General features: G+C 44.1%; 1 protein-coding gene across 3 annotated transcripts in view; it reads right to left on the minus strand.

Moving 5' to 3' along the window:
- The window catches only part of SLX4IP (SLX4 interacting protein), a 169714-nt gene that overhangs the window by 55351 nt on the left and 89997 nt on the right, over positions 1-24366 (minus strand). For all 3 annotated transcript variants that reach the window (XM_010949988.3, XM_045512850.2, XM_010949987.3), the window contains 2 exons: positions 6806-6895; positions 2670-2790 (listed from right to left, as the gene is read on the minus strand). In XM_010949988.3, coding sequence (XP_010948290.1) covers positions 2670-2790; positions 6806-6895 — 211 coding nt within the window. The remainder of the gene's footprint in view (positions 1-2669; positions 2791-6805; positions 6896-24366) is intronic.

Genomic DNA, 24366 nt, shown 5'->3' on the forward strand with positions numbered 1-24366 from the left:
AGGGAAAAGCTTTGTGACATTGAATTTTGCGATGATTTCTCGGATATGACAACAACTGGCTACATCAAAATTAAAACCGTTTGTGGTCAAAGGGCATTATCACGAGACTGAAAGGGCATGCTCTCAGAATGGGGGAAAATATGCGCAAATCATATCTGAAAGAGATTAGTATCCAGAATATATAAAGAATGCCTGCAACTCAAACAAATGAACAAACAACCTAATTTAAAAATGAGCCATGGACATAAATAGGCATTTCTCCAAAGATACACAAATAGTTGAAACGACGGTCAACATCATTAATCATTAGAGAAATGCAAACCAAAACCACAGTGTCACATCACTTCACAGCTATTAGGATAACTATTGTCTAAACAACAAAAAATAAGTGTTGGCAAGGTGGCAGAGAAATTGGAACCCTCGTGCATTGTTGGTGAGAATGTAAAATACTGTAGTTGTTATCGAGAACAGGATGGCAGTTCCTCAAAAATTAAAAAAGAAATTAAACATAGAATTACCAATGATCCACATCCAGGCATATACACACCCTGAGAATTGAAAGCAGGGACTCAAACAAATATTTATACATCGATGTTCACAGCAGCATTATTCACAACAGCCGAAAGTTGGAAACAACCCAACTGTCTACTGACAGATGAGTAGATAAACAAAGTGTGGTGTGTGTGTGTATGTCCCTATACATTCATATACCTATACACATATATAATATTTACATAACATATAGATGTATATTATATGAACATTATTCAGCCCCGAGAAGGAAAAACATTCTGATAAATGCCACAACATGGATGAACTGAAAACACTATGCTAAATAAAATAAGCCAGACAGAAAAGAGTAAATACTGCATGATTCCACTTATATGAAGTACCTACACTGGTCCAATTCATAGAGCCAGCAAGCAGAAAAGTGATTACCAGGAGCTGCAGGGGGCAGTTATGGGGAGCTGAGGTTTAACGGATAAAAAGTTCCAGCTCGGGATGATGACGAGGTTCTGGACCCTGAGGGTGACGCCTGCACAACAACACGAATGCTTTTCCTGTTGCTACATCGTAGTCCTGAAAATGGCTAAAATGGTAAATTCTATGATGTGAATAGTTTACTGCAATAAACAAAATTTAAAAAGTGGTGCTGTATGGGTTTTAAAGGACTTTTATATTATGTCAGGTGGGAAAAAAGAGATTACAAAATTGTCTGCACAGCAAGATCACTTTGCTGTTGAAAAACAAATTTCTTGCCCGCATGCGCCCAAGGAAGGGCTGTGAGTTTCCTCTTGGGGCCAGAACAGCACATGTGCCCTACCTGTGATGGAGGCGGGAGACTGAGTATCTAGCTTCCTTCACTCAGGAGAGGGGTGGTGGTGGTGTATCTGAGAATCAGCACTGACCACAAGCCACTGCCACACCAGAGACGGAGGTCCTGCAACTTTCTCTGCTCCTTCTCCGTCTGAACTGGTTATAAAGTGAGATCAGCCAGGACCGTGGGGTATGAGGAGGCAAGCTCCTAAGGCTGTGCTCAAGAAGATTCAAATTGTTACTAAGCAAAATGCCAAAGCGTCATCTAATACAGTATTGTTTGGACTGAAAATTCCATTTGTTCTAAGCTTTCAGTTTGGATAAACTTCATGAGTCTGTCTCCTTATCAGCTGTGCCAGAGGAAACACTGCAGACTAAGTAGACCTTCAAAGGGGAGTGAGTACTTGACACAGTTCTGCTCTGAAGGAAGTGCTGGATTAGCATAATCTAGTTCACGGGCCACTGGGCACCATCCTGAGGATGAACGCCAGGGTTGACTGTATTTGTACTACAAACAGTGCCGGGAAATGCCGACTGGAAGTAAAAAAATTAAAAACACAACGACGACAGAGTGGAGAGACAATGGGGCTGGGGGTCAGGTTCTGCCACTTGTCACCCAAGTCCTCCTTTGTTCAACGTATCCCTGAATCTGAATCTCAGGCCCTGGGCTAACTGCTGGGGGCGGGGAGACAGGGGAGAAGGTGCCAGAGAAACAGGGACCCCCTTAGACATACAATCCTCAGCTTCTTCACCTCTAACTCAGAGATGTTACCATTCTCAACATGCTAGCAGGATAACAGGGCAGGATATTTCAACCTCCGTGCCCTCGATGTTTTGGGCAGGCAGTGCCTTGTGGGGGCTGCCCTGTGCACTGGAGGGCAGTTGGTGGCATCCCTGGTTTTGGCCCACCAGATGGGCCAGCAGCTCCCTGCCATGGCTCCCACCCCAGTTATGACAATCAAAACTGTCTGCAAACATTACCGAATGTCCCCTGGGGCAAAGTCACCCCCAGCTGAGGACCTCTGAAATACATGAAAGCATTAAAAAAAGCAGAAAGCCCCAAATCAAGTCAGTATTAATGTAAATCCATCTGTAAGACCACTTGTTGAAAACAAAAATCCTTTAAAGAATTTATAGTTTTCTTAGGAATGTTTTTTCTATTTTTATATATTTGCCTACCATTAAAAGCCCTTCAGGGCTTTTTGGTTAATATTCTTTACCCAAACAAAGCATCTTCATTAGAACATATTTTTTAAATGTATCACTGTACTAACATGACAGTCAGAGTCAAACTTAATTTCCATCTCTACAAAGCAGAAATTTTATCCAGAATCAAAGTACTCTGTGCCTACCTTTTAAGGACAAGGGACTGGATCTTGTGAATTCTGTATTTGATGGCCTGTGCTGTTTACGAACTTCTAAGTACTCCTTAACTCTTGAAGTAATGGTTTCTTTCAACAGTAAACAGACTTCCTAAAGTAAATAAAAAAAATCAGATATAACTTTCTCATTCAATGCAATGCAGAAAAGTCAATATCATGCACATTAAGAAGCCAAAAATAAGCATTTCACTTGGTTTGCGTTTTAATTTACTATAAATGATGAAAGGAATGTTGTATGTGCTCACAGATAACACCAGATTTAAACTTGCCATTGAGGTTTGTTGGAAACCATGATGCTGGCTCACGCTGTGATCTAAGAGATACATTTCATTTCTCTCTGACTCAGTTCCACATTTCTAAAAGGAAGATGAAAATACTTCAGTGTAAAAATTGGGGTGATGAGGTGATGAAATCAGTGAGGGAAAGACTGTTTTCTTGTAAATATCAACCAATCATATTGGGACAAATAGAAGAAAGAAGTCAAACAGAGCCAATGCCGGCTGGAGGCGGGTGCCCCAGAGATCTGCCTGAGGTGGCTGGGCGGGGGACCATGGGAAGGAGCCAGGGCAGAGTCAGAAGGAACCCTGACCCCAAACCAGCCACCAGGCGGCAGCCCCCCTCAGCTTCATATGGGGGACACAAGGCACAGTGTCACCAGATCTTCCCATTTGTTTCAGAGGAGCTGGAAACAGTGATTTTTATACAAAAATGTCCCACTTTTCAAACTTGGTTCAAAAAACTTTTAACATCTAAGCACCATAATTCATTAGCTTCTGGGCTCAGGTTTACAAATCTACTGAAAAGAACAGCATTGAGTAGTGTGGGCTGAACAGAGAACTGGAAATCAGGAATTTGATTTTTCTTCCACAATCCTGTTGATACTATACATGCTCTGTGAAAATGGAACTATAGTCACCTATTAATGGTAAAAATAATTTAACTTCTTATATTTGTCAAAAGTAGATTAATATTTATTAGGGAACAGAAACACATGGTTTTAACACAATGTCAACATACCGCACCACTAGCAAATTCGTGAAACTATTGTTTCATGTATCGGTGTTATTTATGAATGGAGAAACACAACCTTAAAAGTCAAACCACACAATGAGATGAGACTGCCCTTTTGAGCTACACTACAGAAACTGGTAACCTGATGCTGGGAAAGGAAAAAATTGCACACAAATCTAAATTTCTTCATTTAGATTAAGAGCTGATGTGTCAGGACTGATAATTCTGGTTCAGTTCCCAAGGACTCTGCAGACGGCTTGGAGTTGCGAGGTCACCTCAAACCTGTTTCACTGGTTTCTCGCAATGCCATCTCGGGTTGATCTCTTAGAATCTTCATAAATTCAAATGACACCAAAGTTTCACGCTGCTTCAAGGGGCAACGTGAGCCAAACGCTTCTTTTATTGCAAATACATGTACTCCTCCAACAGTAGAGAAAACCCTGGATTTCACTCACAAATATAAGTTTCTCGATAAGACACCAACACTCCATCTCCTCTCACCTGCTCTCATTTTATAGCCCAAGGATGCTGTGCCTCGTGGAGGACAGATAGCCCTTTACAGTTGAGGGTTTTGGCAGTGTTCACGCAACAGAGAGGCAGCCTTGCCTCACACTGTTGTTTTAACAATTAAAGAATTTTGCTTCACATGCAGGGTTCAACTATGACTGAGCTAGAAAATATGTGGAAGACCTACATGGAAACAAGGATTGTTAAAATTTGGCCATAAATGCCCTATAAGGCCAGGACTAAAAATAGCCTGACAAAAATAAAGCAGAGGCCCATCCACATAAACGTTCTCCCTATAGTTACGGGGCTTTCCTCCCATGAGTCAGGTCTGACAAACGGAAGGCAGACCTTGAGCCCTGTGGTCCAGATGCCCGAGCAACTGACCACACCACCCTTGGCGAAGCATTTTCTTCAGAACCACAGCGAGGCGAGAAAGGACAAATTCCCAGCTGCACTGAGGGGTCAGTGGGAAGACCAAGTCCAAATCAATGAGCAAGACGGCCAACATCTCCGGGCTGCCGGGGGCTCATGAGCACGTCCCCAAGTCTGCAAATGGAACAGTCTGAGTTCAACTGTTTGGGAACAGAGACTACTCACGCTGGACTCAAAATAAATATGTGTTTAATACATGTAATTAGTTCCCTTTTGTGAAAGGGAACTGGATATTCTTAAGACTTTCACTGCATAAAGTAACGGGTAAATGCAATCAAACTGATTGCTCATGAAATTATTAGAAAAAGATGAACGCACTGGGACACTGAACATGGGCTAACGTCCTGTCCTCAACTAGACTTTCTCCTTTCTTACACACACACACACACACACACACACACACATATTATCCCAGAGCAATTTTAATGTTGGGGAACATATTTTAAAGGAACAACTTGAAGAAAAACTGCAAAATATTTACTTTGCTTTGAGGGGAAACCTCGGCTTGCTGGCACAACCTGCTGCTGCATCGGAGCCCGGCAGGTCTAATTGTGCTCTGCGCATCTGCGCTAAGGCACGCCCAGCTGCCCGGATGCAGGTATGAGGCGGGGCAGCACAGCTGTGCGTGGCACCCTGGGAAAATCTAGCCTCATGCTTTGGCTGGGAGGTGAGTTACATACTCACAGCTTTATCGTAAAGCCTTCCAAATCAACCGATTCTTGGCAAAACTGACTAAATACCAAAAACAACAAAAAAGGTCTAGGGCCAAGGTGGCAAAGCTGGGAGAGAATAGAGGACAATCAGGAATGGAGAAAACACGGGGCCAGCAACGATGGATTCTAGAATGTTGTTAACGTAAGTCAAACCTTATGGGTGAGGTCCCCACGGTGCATATTAGTCACTTTGGGGAAATGAATTCACTGTTTTGAATCATGGGGACATGTGCTGAGAAGCCAAAGCTTGGGAGGACATGAAGACGAGCTGTAGGAGGAGACACTGGCCTCCCGAACAGCGAGTCCTGAACAGGACAGTCCACGGTTATCTACCTGAATGTTAAATTCCATCACACAGAATCTTGTGCCTTCCTGCTCCCAGCTGCAGGCCACCTGGTAGCCTTCACAAAATTATGACAGCAAAGTCCTGACAATATTATCATCTTTAGACTGAAAATGTGTTATTCATAAATTTTCTTTTGGGAGATCTTTTTTTCTAGCAGTCTCCAAAAGCTGAAAACAGTTATCACAGTAAACGGGGTAAAAAAGTGGCACAGAAAAGTACCACTATCCCTAGTTCCTTCTCTATATACCACCTTTTAATGACATTTAGTTTTATTTCTAGCTCTAAAAAGCTGTTGGGACCAGTGAATATCATGGGAGACACAAAGTACTCTAACATTTTGAAAGTTAAAAGCCACTGGCTGGCAATCCCACTCTCTTGTAAACAGGGATCTGGAGAAGGAAGCAAAGCACGTGATGAGAGCTAGTGAACCTTCTCACCCTTTGCCGCAGCGGCACTTGGGTGGGACCTGGGAAACTGAGAGGCAGGGGTGATTCAGCCAGTGTCTGGTAGAAGCCCTTCATTCGCAGACGAGGAGGCTGAGGCCCAAGGGCATTCACCATCATGCCCCGTCACACGACCATTTGCTTCACTGCCTGACCATTCGCTGAGCGACTGACCATGGTGACCTCGGTTGCCATGGTCAGCCATCTCCACATCTGTAGTCAAAGATTCATGAAGTGCAGAAGAGGATTCCAGACAGGTGGAAAAGACCAGCCTTGTGTCAAGCCCACACCTGCTCCAGGTGCTCAGTCCCTCCTTTACGATCTGTCAGGATGACAATCCCTGCTTACCTGGAATAGTCACTTCCACTTCTTTTTTTTAATACAAAGAATCCCTTCCCCCCAAACAAATAGGTAGGAAATTTCTGGTTTAAATACTAGAGTAGCATATGAAATATATAGATGTGTTAGTTTCCAAAGCTGGGGGCAGGGGCGGAAAAGCAGGCATCTGTCTGTCGTGGGGAACACAACTGTTTTTCAAGGATTAAATATCACTCAATATTTATTGTCCACTAATGAAAATGAAAGCTGGAAGGAGCTAATATTCCTTTTAAAATCAGCTACTTGCATTTAAAATAGTGAAAAGTTTTTTGGTACCTCTTTCTTCTGTTCAGAAAACCAGCTGGTATCTCTGCTGGAACCTTGAGGTGATATGTGAAGATCCACCAGGACAGCGAAGTCCCCACACTGAAAGACATCAACGGCAGAGTGAGTGCATGGCCAGCAAACAAGGAGAGAAAATCTCACAAATTCCTATGTGGTTGCTCATGATGAAATGGCAGTGAAGTTCATGACTGGACAGAAATGTTCCTATGGGACAGGGTATAAGCCATAACCCACTGATCTTTGCAAGTTTAGTATTCATGATAGAAATGCTAGGGAGAAATTTAATTTTAATCAGGATAGGAAAGAGAGAATATCTACCCCTGGGCCGCCCCTTCAAGTGGGATGCCCAGAAATCCAGCAGCAGTTGGAATTACTATGAAACATCAAGAAGAGTTAAGCAGGTCAGTACTAGGGGGGCTCCAGAAAAGAATGACTCTGTGGAATTCCTTCTTCCAGGGAGGAGAGAACAGAGAGAAGCTACTGCATTTTTAGATGGACAGAAGATTGCCTGGCACCATACATCTTGGCTAGAAACAGAAGCCTGGATGAATGAAAAGGAAACAAGTGAGAGGAAGGCAGGTACTGGATGACAGTTATCAAAACTAGTTAAGTTTCATTAAAATACTCTATAGAACTATGCAAAGCCTGTCTTCTTTCTTCATCGATAGGCTAGTGCTGTCTAGCACTTTTGGAAAACTGGAATCTTCTACAGCTGTACTGTTCGATAGAGCAGCCAGAAACATATGTGGTTACTGAGCACCTGACATGTGGCTGCTGTGACCGAGAAGCTGAATTTTTATTTAATTCCAATCTAATTTAAACAGCCACATTTGGCTAGCAGCTCTGTGGCACGGCTACAGACCTGTAAAAAGGTGTGCCTTCATAAATCCTCATACCTTATGAGTAAAGTAACCTGAGAATCTCAAGATAACTATGGATGCACGAACTTAGAAAGGCACCGTGAGTCCGTTTATGGCCAGCAGGGAAAGTCACTTTTGCACCTCTTTGGCTAAACAGTTTTTTTTTTTTTTTAATTCTGTGCTGTAATTTAATGGTGAAAGGAAAATGTTTTCAACAAATGGTGTGTGAATACCAGATTTAACATGGAAAGAAAATGAAACTTGACACCTACCTCACACCATACACAAAAACTTATTTGAGATGAATCATAGCCCTGAACATAAAAAAACCAAATCTATCTTCCCGACCCTGGGGTAGGAAAAGTTTTCTTAAATAGGACCCAGAAAGCACTAAATATAAAAGCAGAAAAAATCATTACATTGGATTTGGAAAAAATTAAAAACTGTTGATCAAAAGATACCATTAATAAAACAGACATGTATGCCACAATCTGATATAAAATGTTCATAAATGCATATGTTTGACATAAAGGACATATTTACAAAATATCTAAAAATATTCCTAAAAATTGATAGTTATAAAATCACCCCAAGTTCGAACAGACACTTCACAATTAAAATGAACAACCGGTGAATCAGCATGTTAAAGTGTTCAATATCATGTCATGGGGCGGGGGCTGGGAGTGTACAGCTCAGTGGTAAGAGTGTGCGCTTAGCATGCACAAGGTCCTGGGTTCAATCCCCAGTACCTCCACTAAGATAACTAACTAACTAACTAACTAAATCTAATTACCACCCCCTCCAAAATCATCAGTCATCAAGCAAATGCAAATTAACACTATCACGAGATATAATTGCACAACCTACCACAATGACTACAATGAAAAAGACTGACACACGGCAAATGTTGCTAAGGATGGAGAGCGACCCAGATTCACACACTGCTAGTGGAAATGGAAGATGGTTCAACCACCTTGGCAAATGTCTCATCAGTTTCCTATAGTTAGACACACATTTATTTACCATCCGAGCCAGCAATTTCCACCTCAGGTAATTTACCTGAGGGAGATGAAACATATATGCACACAAAGACATGTATAGAAATGTGCCTGGAAGTTTTATTTGCAAAAGCCAAAATGGAAGACAACCCCAAAGTCTCAACAGGAGAATAAACAAATTGTGGTACATTCATGCAGTGAAACGTTCCTCACCAAACCACTGAGATGCTCAACATGGTCTCATCTCAGTAACACGAAACTGAACACAGCCAGGCTAAAATACATACTGTATGATTCCATTTATATGAAGCTCCAGAAAAGCAAAACCAAATCTATGGTCAAAGTAATCAGAACAGTGGTTGCCTAGGGAGAAACTGACTGAGAACGGGCACAAGAGGACTTTGAGCAGCCATGGGGGTTTCATATCTTGACATCCACCTAAGATCAGTTTATTTCATTGTACAAATGTTATGTCTACCAATAATAAATAATTTTAATACTGTACAAAAGTATGCTCTGTTGATAGTTACTTAAAATGTAAGTATTATGTCCCTAAAAATCTGTGGGTATTTTGGGGGAGATCAAAGTGAACCTCCCTGGGTAATAAATCATAAAGTATGATGAAGGACAGTCTCCTCTAATGTCAAATAGTGTGACCCACAGAACTGCAGTTTCATGTGCTGCAACCAGCATTTTATTTTAAGGAAAGAAAATCGGAGAGAATATTGCAATGGGATAAAAAATAACGTTTCACATGGTGAGGTCAAGTAGTATTTTGTGAAAATTACATATGAATATACTGCGTTATGATATAAAGCCTATTTCTTACTGTGGGTTGTGATAAAAAGTGTTTGAAAACAATATTCAAATATACTGTTATTTTAAGTTTTTTATAAATGTTGATTATAGAGTTAACCTCTAAGGAGTATGCTGCCACCAGGTGGAGGTCACATGTCACAACTACAGGAGTTTAGCCAGGGGGTTATTAACCTTTCGTGTGCCATGGACCTCTTTGGTCAGTTGAAGACCTGTTCATAATGATGCTTTTAAATGCCTAGAAGCACAGCGCATAGGATTAAAAAGAAAACCAATTATACAGACGTATGTTTAGCCAAATTAATTTAAAAAACCAAATTTGTAATATAGTAATGGATATATACTAGTTCAATGAGGCATTGGCTCTTGTCACACAGTGGTGGATCAAATAACTCCTATAAATCTGAAGTGGCGACAAGCATAAACGACATTTTCCGATCTCTGCCTAATATTAATGTAATATGAAAAGAGCTATGATTTCTAATGGTAACAAATATTCTTAATACTATGGTGTTTTGAATATTTCATTGCTAATAAAAACAAAATTTATTAGAACTTGGTCAAAATAAAGATGTAAATATTTCCCCCCATGCACGGCCTGCTGAGGTTCCAGGGATGGCAGAACAAGGGCCCCTCCAGAGCTGACATGTCTCACACACATTTTACTGGGTTTCTTGTGGGTGTTCTACCTTGACTGTTGGGTCAAACCATGTTCTCTGCTACTCCTCTGTCATTAGCAACAATGATTTTTTTAATTAAAAAAAAATAGTGATGTTTGAATAACTTGAACTGTAAACAGGAACTTCTAAAAAATTGAATAGTAAAGTTCAATTTGTGTTTTTTTCAATCATTTGTAGCTCTGATCAGAAATAAACTAGTCCGAAAAAGAAAGAAGAAAGAAAGAAGCTAGGCTGTTTGATTATACGCAGACTGATTAGAATGTCTTTTTTTTTTTTTTTTTAAATGAAATCTTTGAATCTTACTCTGGTGCTCAGACTTTCCCGGGCTTTCTGCCAGACTCCACACGGCCCCTCCCCCATGGCGGGGCTGCCCAGCCCCCTCCGCAGCCAGCCTTCTGTGCTCTCCAGCAAGCGCCCTCTCAAACTCCCACGCTAATCAGAGGTATTTTGCCTTTCTAAAGTTCCCTGCTCTCAAAGCTTTGCTTCTTTTCTCCCATGAGTAAACAGAAGTGAAAAAAAAAAAAAAAACCACCTCCGACTGAGGCCAGCAGCACAGCCCCCACCCCTCCTCCTCCTTAATTAGGAGGCGACTTCTCCTCTCCCAGGATAAACTCTCCAGCTCAGAGAGAAGCAGCACAGTAAGCATCGCTGGTTCTCAGACCAGAGCTGCTCATTTTAGACAGGCCACCTTACCTCCCTCGCAGCCCAGAGGCTACTGGAGGAAGCTGTGCGCCCCATGCCCTGGGCTGGGAGTTAACCAGCCAGGAGCCCGGCCAGCTTCCTCCCACCTCCACCCAGAGGTTTCAGCCAAAAACCTGGGAGTCACCCCTACCTCCTCCCTTCCCCTAACCCTCCGCCATCAGTTGCCAGTCTGGTCAATTTCACTTCCTCAAGCGCTGAACACATCCCTGCTCTCTCCTTCCCTAGCTCGGAGCATGGGGCCCCTTCTCCTGGTGTCCCAGATAAACTCTCCAGGCCACTGCTAGAGCCTCGGCTGCCAAGCCTGCCCGGGGCTCTGGGCCTGAGGAACATAACCACAGGTCTCCGATGAGTACCCCCCGCCGCCCCCGTCTCCCACTGCTCCCTGGCACATGTACACTTTGCCATTTGCTTCAGTGCTCAGGGGGCTCCCACACATCCTCGAACCCTGGCAGCACTGTGGGCATCTCGGAGCTTTTCAGACCAGCTTGTCACACCCTCCTAGGGATCTGTGCTGGTTTATTTCCACACTAAGCGACTGGTCCACGTAGGGGCCTCCCTTGCTAGACTGTCAGCTCCTCGGTGGAGGCAGGGTCCACCTCAGTCACTCTGCAGCCCAGGGATGAGTGCGGTGCCAGCTCATAGTGAATGCTCACTACTTAATGAAGGGAAGGAAGGAAGGAATGAACAAATGACAGGGCACCGAGCTTCGAGTTTAGGGCAAACCATGGCCTTATCTGCACACTGGGGACAAGGTCAGCCTGCTTGAGCCCAGGACACTGATGTGTCAGAGAACAAATTTCTCCCTCCTTATTCTGGAGTGGTGAAAACTATGTCATCACCAGTGGCAACCACTCATTTTCCATATTTTGGCAAAAGGGAATTCAAGGATCCTAGGATTACCTCACCCCAAACTCACTGCCAAACAAGCTGGTTGGTGATTTTTCCTATCTTTTTCCTAAGAATTCCAAAGCCGAAATTTAACTATTACCAAGTCTTCAGGGGTGGGAGGTCTTGTCTTCCAGTTTTACATTAAGTGTAAAATAAAGGGGAAAATGCTAACATTTTTCATACATGGAGATGTCTCAGAAGCAGGTGAGAACACAGATACGTGGAAGGTTCCACACATTCTCTTGTGCATTCATTCACTCCCCTGAGTTTCACAGGTTCACTGGGCAGACCCTGGGAGAGGAAGGGTAGAACAGAGCCCAGGAGGAAGTGTGACCACAGTGCACACCCAGGGACCAGAGGCAGCAGAGTGACAGCTTTGCCTGAGGGAGGCCAGGAAAGAGGACATGATGTCAGAGCTAAGCCCTGAGGAACAGCACAGCAAGTGGTGGAGAAAGAAAATGCACCCACCAGGGAAAGAGGCCCAAAGAGCTCAGCGTGCTCTGCGGACGAAGAGTCTGATGATGTGGAAATAGGGCATGTCGGCAGATGAGGTGACAAGGCAGGAGAGTTCAGAGCACGGAGGAGCCCTGGACAGGCTGAGGGGGCCGAAGAGGATGCAGGCTGGAGAGCTCTCCCACCTGAGACTGTGAGCACGGGCTGGGGGGTGGAAATGATCAGAGCTGGGCATAGAGGGTTAAAGCCACTGCCAGAACCCAAACAAGAGGCAAGAGAATATGGTCCTGAGGTGAGGAGGAAGGGACCAACTCGAGGGATACACCGAAGACAGAGTCTAGAGGATGCAGTTGGGTGTCGGAGGAAGGAGGGCAAGGAGGACGCCCAAGGAACAGGAGCAGCTTCCACCTCGCCCCGGGGGGCCCGCAGGTGGCTCCTAGAGTCTGATGCAACTGTCACCAGCATTGTGCACCCACCTGGACTGAAGGCAGTTTGGATTAACAAGGCAAAAATTTTAAATGGGGGACTAAGAAAAACAAGGGTAAAAACATCAACGAAGCCAGCATTAGGTCTGACAGGCCTGTACCAAGCCCCCTGCAGTCTTAGGTCTCTGCGACACGCTGCTCTCAGTTTGCTAGTTACCCATGAGGAACACAAGAGGCCAGTCTGAGGCGGTGAGATGAGAACAGATCTGTGCGGAGGGTAACTCAGTCATTCCTGAAGCTAACTCTGGAAAGACATTTCTCCTGAAGATCTTCACACACACAAAAAAAACACGGCATTTGTCTTCCTTTACTAACAGGCTTTGGGAAAACATATTAAAATATTTTCATATCAGAACAAACTGCATATATGTTAGAGCATGGAACTGAAAAGTCATGTGATGTTTAAAGAAAAAGCACAGTTTAAAATATTTAGCACTGTTTACAGAGCACCTACGTTCCAGGCAGCTGTAGCATTCAACATAACCCCCGTCACAAAGCTGTGAAGGGACATGACTACTGCTCACATTTTATAGGTCAGGGAGTGGAAGGCTGGAGGCAGAGAAGGGGAAGACTAGTCCAAGGTTAAAACCCCACCCCACCCCACCCCACCCCACCCATGCCTGGCAATGGAGGCAAGGATTCTGAACAGGGTCACGCAGCTCCCTTCCCTGGGCTGAAGCAAGGCCCTGAGAGCTCAGATCCTGAAACTGCCGTGGTGGGTTAGGTACCCTGTTGGAATAAGAGCAAAGTCTACCACAGAGAGAGTGGGGCCAGAGGGGTGTGTGCAGGGGTGAGGAGAAGGGAAGGGACAGCAGAGGACACCAGTGGCAGGTCACATGGAAGGTGGGGTAAGGGCGTCAGGACAGGAAAAGAGGTCTCCTGACACCAAAGCCCGACCCAGAGAGTTCCAGCTGGAGAAAAGTCAACACAAATATTCTGTCTATTTAACCCCCTTGGCCTGTCCCTCATTAAAAAAACTTGCCCAAGAAATCCCAGCTTGAAGTTTGCATTCGAGAAAAAGAAACCAGCATACCTTTAGGATGGCACATACAAGAAACCTACAGACAGTCAGGCCAGGGGACGAGAGAAGAAAGGGGCGTGCTGTTGGGACACACTACACCCTTAATCCGACTGCAGAAACTTCCTAAGGGGGAAACGCTGGCGGTCACAACAGCTAAGACTGGCAGAGCACGGACTGTGAGCCAGACCCGGCCTCAAGCCCTCTCAGGGCCTTTCTGCATTTAATTCTCAGGACAACCCAGAGAGGCATGCAGTGTTACCACTCAGTGTTCTGGAAACACCGAGAAACTTCAGGGCTCGCTCTCTCTCTGAGAAGATCCCTGGTGATCATGGCTGGGTTTTGTTTGGTGTGGTGCCTTGCCAACCTGGCAACACTCATTAGGCCTGCTACAAGGAACTCTCTCTATCCTTAGTGATCGAATTAGGCACAGCCTGAATTCGAGATCACAGCACACACAGAAGGCCTGGGGAAGGTCTTCTGCAGACAAGAGCGGGAACAGCCCAGCACAGGGAGTCCGAGGCCGCCCTCTCTTCTGACAACACCCTGGTTTGGGGGGGAGTGTGGCCCAACTAAGTCTCCTTCATGGTGCCTTCTGCTCTAACATACCCTCTTGGTGGCGTTCTGGTTTGCAGCCATTTGCTTGGATTCCATCTGCCCCCACAACGACCATCCTCCTGTGAAGGTGACGAAGAGCCACCCTGAGTCTGTCCCCAGATGTCCATGGTGGGCTGCCCACATACAGCAGGAAAATCACCGTCATTCTGGAGCAGATGACAGGAGAGCACACTTCCTGCTGCGCCGACCTCTGCGGTCACCAATGACAGAAAAGGTCAGTCTCAGGGCTGGAAACCACGGTATGAACCACGGGACCCGGAGATGCTCAGTGGGGCTGGCAGAGGCAAACATCTGATCAACCAATGAGCTCTTCCCTCAAGGCACTCTCCGACCAGATTCAGATGACACTGCGCTCCTCTGGGCTGCCGCGGCCTCGCATGCGTGCTTTTGTCCCGGAACCCAAGCCAGCCTGTCACCGCGTGCCTGCATACGTCCCTCTCCCACGAGCTGCCCGTGAGGAGCAGCCACCTTCTCTTACCATTGGGTTGTCAGTGCCTAGAACTAGGCAGGCCTAGTTACACAGAAGGCAGCGGAGAGTGTTTGTTCAATGAAGGAAGGAATACATCAGTGATGAAAAAGTGTCTGCCTTGTTCTTTTTCTGGAGGGATCACCACTCTCTCGCCTGCACCCTGTCCTCAGAGCAGAGTCAAGCCCAAGCTCATGGCTTGCAGCTGAGGTTGCCTCGCAGATGCACAGGCTACTGTCACCCCAGAAAACGGGCAGAGATGCCCAGTGCTCCACGCCAGATGGCCAGCGTCCCATCTTCCAACCAGGTTGAGCGGGCTGCAGATCCCTGGCTGCTTATGTGAATCCAGACCCAGTAGAGGGAACCTAGGTCAGGCTTCCCTGGTTGCAAAGGGATGACGACTCCTTTGAGCTCAAGTTTTTCTGGTTGAAAAAGACGTAGGGGAGGGTGTGACTTGTCTGAAGTGGAAGGGAATTGGGAGCGGAGGGAGTTTCTCTCTCCTGTTTGTTTGTTTGTTTTTAACAGCAATTGAAAATTTATTCCAGTTATAATGCAGGTTATGCTGACTTCAAGGTAGCATCACATGGCATGCTTCTGAGTCCATTCCCGAGATATTCTGTTTGTACTTGACTCTGTTTGCTCTGCAGATCCGTCAGCTGTGGGACATTTGACTACAGGTATGTACACCTTCCCAGTCACTTCCAGTTTGTTTTTCTTAACAGATTTATTGCTGCAGTTGGGAAGAGGTTCTACCTGGGCACGGAGCAAATCACAAAGGGATGAGAAAAAAAAAAAAAAAAAGACAGCAGAAAAGCAGAGCTAATGAGTTTGATGAGAATTCCCACAAGGAGGAAAAAGTAAGAGTCAGGGGCTGATGTCTTTCAGTTAATTGTCTCGTCTCTTGCTCAGAAAGAGTTTTGGGTTTTTTTGCCTAGAACACTCACAGTGGTAGGTTCACGGTCTCCATGGATAAGACTGGAGAAGGGAAGAAAAAGAATAAAGCAAAGGCCAACACAGTGGTATTAGGAAGCGATACTTAAGTTTAACACATGCTTCTGGAATCTTTAAGGAGTATTTGAGGCCGGATCACAGACTCTAAAACCCATCACTGCATGAAGAATGCAGTTAGGAACAGGCCCTCTCCCTTTGAGAGATAGGAACCGACTTCATTTCTTTAGACACTTTCCTTAATGACTTTCAAAAACTGATCCTTTCAAATGTAACCTGCAGGCTGTGATTCCTAGGAGCCTGGCCTGGGGCATGTACGGAGCCCTGGAGCAGCGAGGAGCAGGGTGATGACCGGGCAGGACAGACTTAGCAAATAAGCCCCCCTGCGCCTCAGTGCCCCCTGCCCCAGGGAGGCCGCAGTGAAAAGTGGAGACAATAATGGAAGACACTTCATGGAGTTGTTTTGAGGATTAAATGAGACAATCCAGGCACAAGACTTCAGCACGGTGCCTGCCATACAGAGGGCTCAAGAAAGAAAGATGGGTCATTTTGTTTGCTTTTTCTCCAAAGGTAGAATTTGCCTCAAATGCCAGAGCATTGTAAATGAACTCTGAATTGTCAGTTTCATGAGATTTACAAATTGATAGGGCGCAGGTTTCCACCTATTCCTACTAATAAACGCCTGAGAATTCTCTCCCACCGTCATACTCTGGCCACACATTGCTTCTCGGAAGAACAACAGATGGCTTGTAATCACAGCAGATTACAGCAAGCTCTCTCCTCTCACATATTTCTGCAACAGAGAACATGAAATGAAAAGATAATCTGACAGAAATTATTATGTACTTGTCTATAGGGAACTTGTCTTGAGAGGGTCTTAAGTGGCTAGAAAAAAAAGCAACATTCACAGTTAGCGGTATTTCGGATGGTGAGGAGTGTGTTCAAGACCAGTTAATGGCCAATGATCTAGTAATGTGAAAATGGAACCTGGTGAACACCAGGGGTGGAAGTCCCCACAAATTCTGCTCATAGCTTTATCCAGCATGTGTCATTGAGACGCTTTGGAATGTGGGTTTGAATTTAAACTCTAAAAATTAACATGCTGAAAAATCTTTTAAAATAGACTTACTCTATGATCCAGGAATCATACTCCTGGGTATATATTTGGAGGGAGCTCTTAATTCGAAAAGATACATGCACCCCAATGCTCATAACAGCACTATTTACAATAGCCAAGACATGGAAGCAACCTAAATGTCCATCAACAGATGATTGGATAAAGAAGTTGTGGTATATTTATACAATGGAATAATACTCAAACATTTAAGAAGAATAAAATAATGCCATTTGCAGCAACATGGATGGACCTGGAGATTGTCATTCTAAGTGAAGTAAGCCAGAAAGAGAAAGAAAAATATATGATATCACTCATATGTGGAATCTTAAAAAAAAAAGACACAAATGAATTTATTTAAAAAACTGAGACAGACTCACAGACATAGAAAACAAACCTATGGTTACGAGGGGTAATGGGGTGGGGAGGAATAAATTGGGAGTTTGGGATTTGCAGATACTATTATATATAAAATAGGTAAACAATAAGGTCATACTGTATAGCACAGGGACCTATATTCAGTAACTTGTAATAGCCTATAATGAAAAAGAGTATAGAAACGAATATATATATACACATATAACTGAATCACTATGCTGTACACCAGGAATTAAGACACTGTAAATCAACTATATTTTAATGAATTTTTTTAAATAAAATAAAAATTTTAAAAAATCTGCTTTTATATTCCCAGAGAATCCTGACATTCTTCAATGTCAAGAGGAACAAAAGAAAAGCAGGGCAGCCCATGAGTTAAAGAAATTTATGACAAATTATAAATGAATCAAACAAAAACAAAACCAAAAACTGTGTAAATATTCCCCTAAGCATGTGTGGATTGCTCTAAAGGGTGGTCAATCCCAGAGGGAGATTTCTTGAAAGAGGAAGGGCGATAAAAGACGGGGGCACAGTTTTCCTGCCTCTTCGGGGGGGGGGGGGCGGTGAGGACGGGGAGGGGAACCAAAGAGTCTTTGATGAGTGCTTTGGGGATTCCGGATGACTTAGAGGAATTCCGTTCAGTTAATGTGAAATAATTTAAGGAATCCCCCACATCAGTGTTTTTCCCTCTGGAATCCTCATCGATTTTCAAGTATAATAAAGGACTTGCCCAGTAAAGCAGTGACGGGCATGCTCTGTTCAATCCAGCCGTCATTTAATTTTTTCTGGAGTATTAATGTTGTGTAGGTATGCTGATGAAGGGGGCTGCATCTGCTCTTCTAAACCGGGGAAGGGTAGTGATTTCCAAGCCCACTTTGATAGGCCAAAGATAAGGCTGTGTGGAACCTTCACAGGAAGGAAGGCAAAGAGAATCCAAGCACGTGTCTGCAACCACCTCAGAGCGAGGCCCTCCTGAGGCTACTGCACATGGAAAGTGTCCACTTCTGTGGGGTTCAGGGTTACCCGTGTCTCAGAGACCCAACCAAGTCAAGTGCTCGGCCCCCCTCTCTGCCCTCGGCCATGCTTTTCATCCTGGTTCTGCCAGTTCAGGAAAGTTCTCTGTGTGTCCAACCATAAGGATATTTGCCCACTAGAGTCTGGAGACCAAGCTCTCAAAGTACCAGCAGCATCAGTATCTCCTGGCTTGCTTTTCTGACATGCAAATTCAGAACTACTCAGTCCAAAGTGCTGGAATGGGGTCCAGTATCCTGAGGTTTAACAAGCACTCCAGATGGTTCTGGTACAGGCTCAGGTTTAAGAACCACTGCTGTAGGCTACTACATCTCTTTGAGGACCACTCCTGGCATTCTCTGTACAATACAGGAAATTTTTTGGAGATTACATTAGAAAGGAGAAAAAAATACATCTGATTAGGTTTCATAATGTAACACGCTAGAAGGTGACAGCTTACCACAATACACTATGATTCTAAAACCCACTGGGAAAGACATCACACCTCTATTATGATGATAAGAAAATAATTCCCTTAGAGTTGTAAGGAACTCAAACTATGATTTTCCTTAAAAAGAAAAAACAGAAACCTTCCAAAGGTAAATGTGCTGTGCAGCCAGGATTGAGAACCACAGACATAATAAAGCCTCCCTGAGCATCTTGAAAACTTCCCCCTGGATCAGGATGATGATGATGGAAATTCAAAGGGAAAAGGAAATCTACCTGCTGGTCAAGGCAGAGCCTTAGGAAGAAACGGAAAGGAAAGGCCAAAAATGGAGAGGAAGGAAGCTGTAAGCCCCAAACTGTCAGGGAGGTCACACAACTGCACTGAAGTCCTTTAAATGAGTTCATATCACTGGGCTCAGGGGAATGCATCCCAGAGCATGAGGAGGCTGGGCACTGCACATGGCTTGGCCGTTGAGATGAGGAGGAAGGCTGGAGTTGTGATGAGACCCTGACTGGGGCAAAGACACTGCATTTTGCAAAAAGGAGAGAAAAAGGAGTTTACAACTACTAACTTAATCCCTAATAGATTAGTTGATTATAGTATTTCAGGTGTACAGCAAAGAGATTCAGTTTTATATATATATATTTTTTTCTTTTTCAGATTTTTTTCCATTATAGGTTATTACAAGATGTTGAATAGAGTTCCCTGTGCTATACAGCAGGTCCTTGCTGTTTTAAAGAAGACTTTCTCACTGGCAGGCTTTCTAACCAGGAAATGATCCACCATGGGAGGTGGTATGCTCACCAGCCAGCCCAGGAGATCACACTGCATTGACATAAAACACCTGAGAAGGGACAACTTCATAAATACTGCCTTGTTATCACAGGACACTGGTCTAGTTGAGAAGAGTGATGAAAATGACGCAGGAAGGGGCATGCTACTGACTCGCTGCATTTCATCCACTGGCCACAACAGGGGTCAGTGGTTCTTGTTTTTTAGTGCACCCTTAAAGATGCGGGCTTATTAACTTCAAGAATCTGAGAAGTAGCGGGGAGGGCATAGCTCAAGTGGTAAAGCAGATGCTGAGCATGCACAAGGTCCTGGGTTCAATCCCCAGTACCTACCTCCTCTAAAACTAAGTAAATAAATAAACCTAATTGCCACCCCCACACCCTGTTTCTCAGGCTCTCTGAATCTCAATCCCCTTGTCTGCAAAATGAGGGTAATCATGCCTGCTCTCCCAGAGCTGTCATTAGGATTAAATTCAAAGAGGAAAAATAGAGTTGGAGTTAACAAATAGTAGTTCACTAATAAACTGGGAGTAGTTAACAGGTAATGACATCTTCTCAGCCCCAGTGTTCCAACAAATGAGGGTGACAAAACTGACCAGCACTGTCTGGTAACTTCCTGTGATGACGGAAATGTTCTATGTCTTTGCTGTCAAACACCTTGGCCACAACACACATGAGGCTACTGAGCACCTGCACTGAGGCTGGTGTGACTCTTCAGTTTTATTTAATTCTAATTAATTTAAACTGGTTTATTAGCAATTAATTTATTAATTAACTTAAATAGCTACATGTAGCTAGTGGCTACTATACTGGACAGCGTAGAGACTTCCCTAAAGTGACTCCTGGTTCAAAAATTTTGGTTCTATTATTTTAATGAGAGACTGAAACCAAAAGAGCAAACAACATTGGGAACCCCAGAATAGGACGTGTCCAGTGATGTGAGGGGATTCCCATCCCGCAGGGAATTCCAGAAGGCTCCTCAGGCCGGCATGTGAGGGCATGGCAGGGACTAACCTGGGAAATTTCTATGAACTTTACCAAGGAAGGTGCCGATCCCATAGAACTGTTTTATTTAAAGGTATTTTCCTTGTAAAGAGAAAATGAAGCAGTAAACGCTGTTACTGCCAATTAGAGGATTAAGAAGTTTAAGTTTCCCGTCACCTTTCACCCCTTTCACCGTGACCCCGCTTTATCAAATCAGAAAACAAAATTCAAGGAGAATTCTTAAAATTATTATTGCAGCCACCGTAATCACTCCTAAATCCCTTGGCTTTCAGTGAGAATGAACCTTCAAATGTGGTGCTGAATTTCCCTTCCAACCCTGCCCTGTGTCTCAGAACTCAGGAAACAATCCCATAACTGCTTTCATCACTGCTTCATCAGGTTTCTACAAAATGAACAAGAGTTCAAAGGGAATTTGCAACCAATTCATGGCTAAGGCAGGGAATTGAAATACCAAATGGGAGAGAAGAATGTGAGACAAACACAGGCGAGGTCTGCTGGTGAGAGCCAGAGTTTTTCTTCCCCGACCCATTTTTAGAGAACTACAAAGAGGAATAAAGGGAGGCAGTTAATTGGTCACAGGACTTGTTTAGAGCCACCACCTCCACTTTCCTTTTCTAATTGACTGCTGGGAATAACACCGTCTTCAAGGACTGCTCAAAGGGAAACGTGCTGGGACAGGAGACCACTGATGAAATGGCTTCAGAAGCTGAAGATCATTAATTAAGGATATCGAGAGCAAGGCTGAAAGCTTAGCTGAAATGAGTGGGAGGGCCAAGTCGGTATCAGCTGCTACCTACACATTAGCAATTAAGCCTTGTAGAGGCTCTCAGTGGAAAGTTACAGCTCCCAGGCATCCTCCTTGGACACGTGAAGTCTCCTGAGGCAAGCGAACTCTAAAGACGGTATCTTCAGTGGTAGAGTGATATTTCCAACATCCACTGTTACACACCCTCGATTCTCAGGATTCAGTGTTTTCTAAGCACCGCTATCCGCTGCTTAAAATAGTGTTCCTCAAACTTGAGCATGCATCAGATTCATTCACTAGGGGCGCAGGTTACAAACTCAGATTGCAAAGGCTGGCCCCCAGAGTTTCTTATTTCCTAGGCTGGAGGTGGGGCAGAACTAGAGCACATCTAACACTCCCAGGTGATGTGGATGCAGGCACCGATGCTGCTGGTCTGGGGGCCACAACTTCAGAATCACCAGCCTAGGGATAGGGGTTTGCAACCCTAGTGGCACATTAAAATCACCTGGGGGGATATTTAAAGATTATATCCAAATTCTACCCCAGACCAATTTAATCAGACCCAGGAGAGAGTGGGATGGGGCCTGGACAGCAGCATTCATAAACATCTCCCTACCTGATTGTAACATCCTGGCTGAGTTGAGAACCACTGCAGAAAAGATTACCCTCAAACTCTTTAAATTTGGAGACTACATATACCCTTAAAATTAGAGATAGGGAGGCAGATCCTGGCATCTGCTTGATTCTACCTGTTCTTGAGGGTGATATTTCACTGGTCACTTTATTCCCCCCACAAACCAAAATATAATGGTCCTCCTTGCACCAGCAAACCACATTCTCTCTCTCTCTCTCTCTCTCTCTCTCTCCAAGAATTCTCTGAAGATTTACTAATGAGAGCAGCTGATAAGTCTGCGAATCCCTTGAAAACACGGTAGATAACAAGTGATACATTTTGAAAAGAGAGCCCTACAGCGAGATGAGCAGCAGGTAACAATTTTTAAAACATTCAAAATCATCTAACATCTTTCTTTCTTCAGTCTCTTTTCTCTTCCCCTCGAGTTCCTTTTCCTTCTTTCCAAATCCGATTCTGCTCTTCCTCACCTCCAAACATCGCTTGCCTGCTTCTGCCCTTCCCTCCTCACCTCTGCCTCAATATGACAAGAATGAAGCTTCCGGTTGGTTAGTCCTATAAAAAGTAAGGGTTTAGGATGCCTGTTCCTAATTTAACAAACAGGGGGGCTAAATATTTTTCTTGATGAGAAAAAGACTAAATTGAATTATTTTTGGTATGTACCCCTTAATTAGCTCTGCCTTTGGGCATTAGCCCTCAACAGGAAATCTATTCTCCACCCTGAATTCCTAAAAGTAATGAATCTTCAGGCTAAAATACACCATGTGCCATACATCAGCACCTACTGATAATGTGTGACAGTGTGATTTACCCCCAAATGGGAAGGCTGAAGAAGGAGGAATATACCACTCATAACCCAGAACTGTGGTTCTGGGGCAAAATCACCACTATCTTCCTCCCCACCCCCTGGTGTGCAGTGTCCGGAAACACTTAGGGGTTGTCACGATTGGGATCTAGTGGGGTAGAGTCCAGGAAAGCTGCTAAACATTCTGTAATACACCGGGCAGCCCACAACAGGGTCATCTGATCCCTGCCGTCATCAGTGCCCAAGGAGAGACACCCTGCTCTAGAAACTGCTACATGGAGCCAGCGCGCTTCTCAGACACTGGAGAGCTGGCAGGGATCTAAGGCCGGCCAGGAGGAGGGAGAGACAGAGGGACAAAGGGTACAGAGTCGAAGAAGTACTACAAAATGCCCAGCCGGAGCAGAGAGCCGGGGCCACCGCTCATCCTCCCAACTGCCCAGAGCAATTCAGAAAGGGTCTTCTCGGCCTTGACCTTGCCAGACTGTGTCAATGAGGGCTTTTCTCAGGAAGTTAAAGATTTAATTTGGTAACAAACAATTCTATTCCTTGATTCAACACATGGCCAACTGACAGACTATCTCCACGCTATAAAGCATTCTCCTACCACTGCTGACTCTGAAAAAGACCTAAACCAAGGAATGGATGAACGAAAAAAATAAATGCAGGCATTCTGAACAGACAACACTTTAGAAATAGACTGTATCATCGCTTTTGTAAAAATCTGAATGATAGTACTGCCCATTCTTTCATTTGAAAGAGAGTTATCTAACCATTTTTATTTGGGGCAATTTACAGAGGGGTCTTATTTAGCACAGGGGTAGATGGGATAAAACTTAAGGAGTTTTCTCAGGCATCATTAATACCACAATGAGATCATGACCATTAGAGGTATGTCCTGTGACTATTAAATTCCTAGAAAAATTACACTGATCAACAGAACCGTAAATATCAAACTGCTACAACTTAAAAAGATCAACATTATGTGCTTAGATCCTTAATAATCAAGATAGGTATGGTAGCTGGCTTTTATTTGTGACACTCTTCAGGTTTTTAAATGCCAAATAGCTACTTAACGGGTCATTTAAAAATCTAAATTTTAAGTGGAGTTATATCAAGGACGTGCTTAAATGCCTCACAAAACAGCATTTCCGTTCTGGGAACTCCCTACAGGGTCCCTTTAAACAGCAAAGCCCACGTGGTTCACCTGAGGGCTTACCTCCTTCCCAGCTGGGGAGGGAAGGAGAGGCTGCCAATCAGAGATTGATCAGAAAAGGATAAGCACCAGCAGGACAACAGGAACTGTCTTTGGGTTAAAGCAGAAGCCGCCATACACGGGCACCCCCTATTCTGACTGCCCCTTCCCGACAGAGTTAGTTATTTTAATATGGTCTTAAGTTTTCCCATGTAACGTAAACTCGTCTCTAAATTATAAATTGTGTAAATATGTCACCAAGAAATGTTAAAATGCCCCTATTGAATATGAATTGTTTATCCCAGGCCTATAATGTTCCGTGCCCTAATGCTTCAGAGATATTAGATACTAAAATTTTACGAAAACCATATTCCTCGCATTCGCTGCCATCATCAGTGATGCAAATTCTCACATGTGTTAAGCTAATGAAGCAGTCAGACAGGGTTTCATAGGCGGAGAAAAGGCCGAAAGAAATCTTTTTTGCCAAACAGAAAGTGGCC

This window comes from Camelus bactrianus, chromosome 19 (genome assembly GCF_048773025.1).
Source record: "Camelus bactrianus isolate YW-2024 breed Bactrian camel chromosome 19, ASM4877302v1, whole genome shotgun sequence".
Lineage (NCBI taxonomy): Eukaryota > Metazoa > Chordata > Mammalia > Artiodactyla > Camelidae > Camelus > Camelus bactrianus.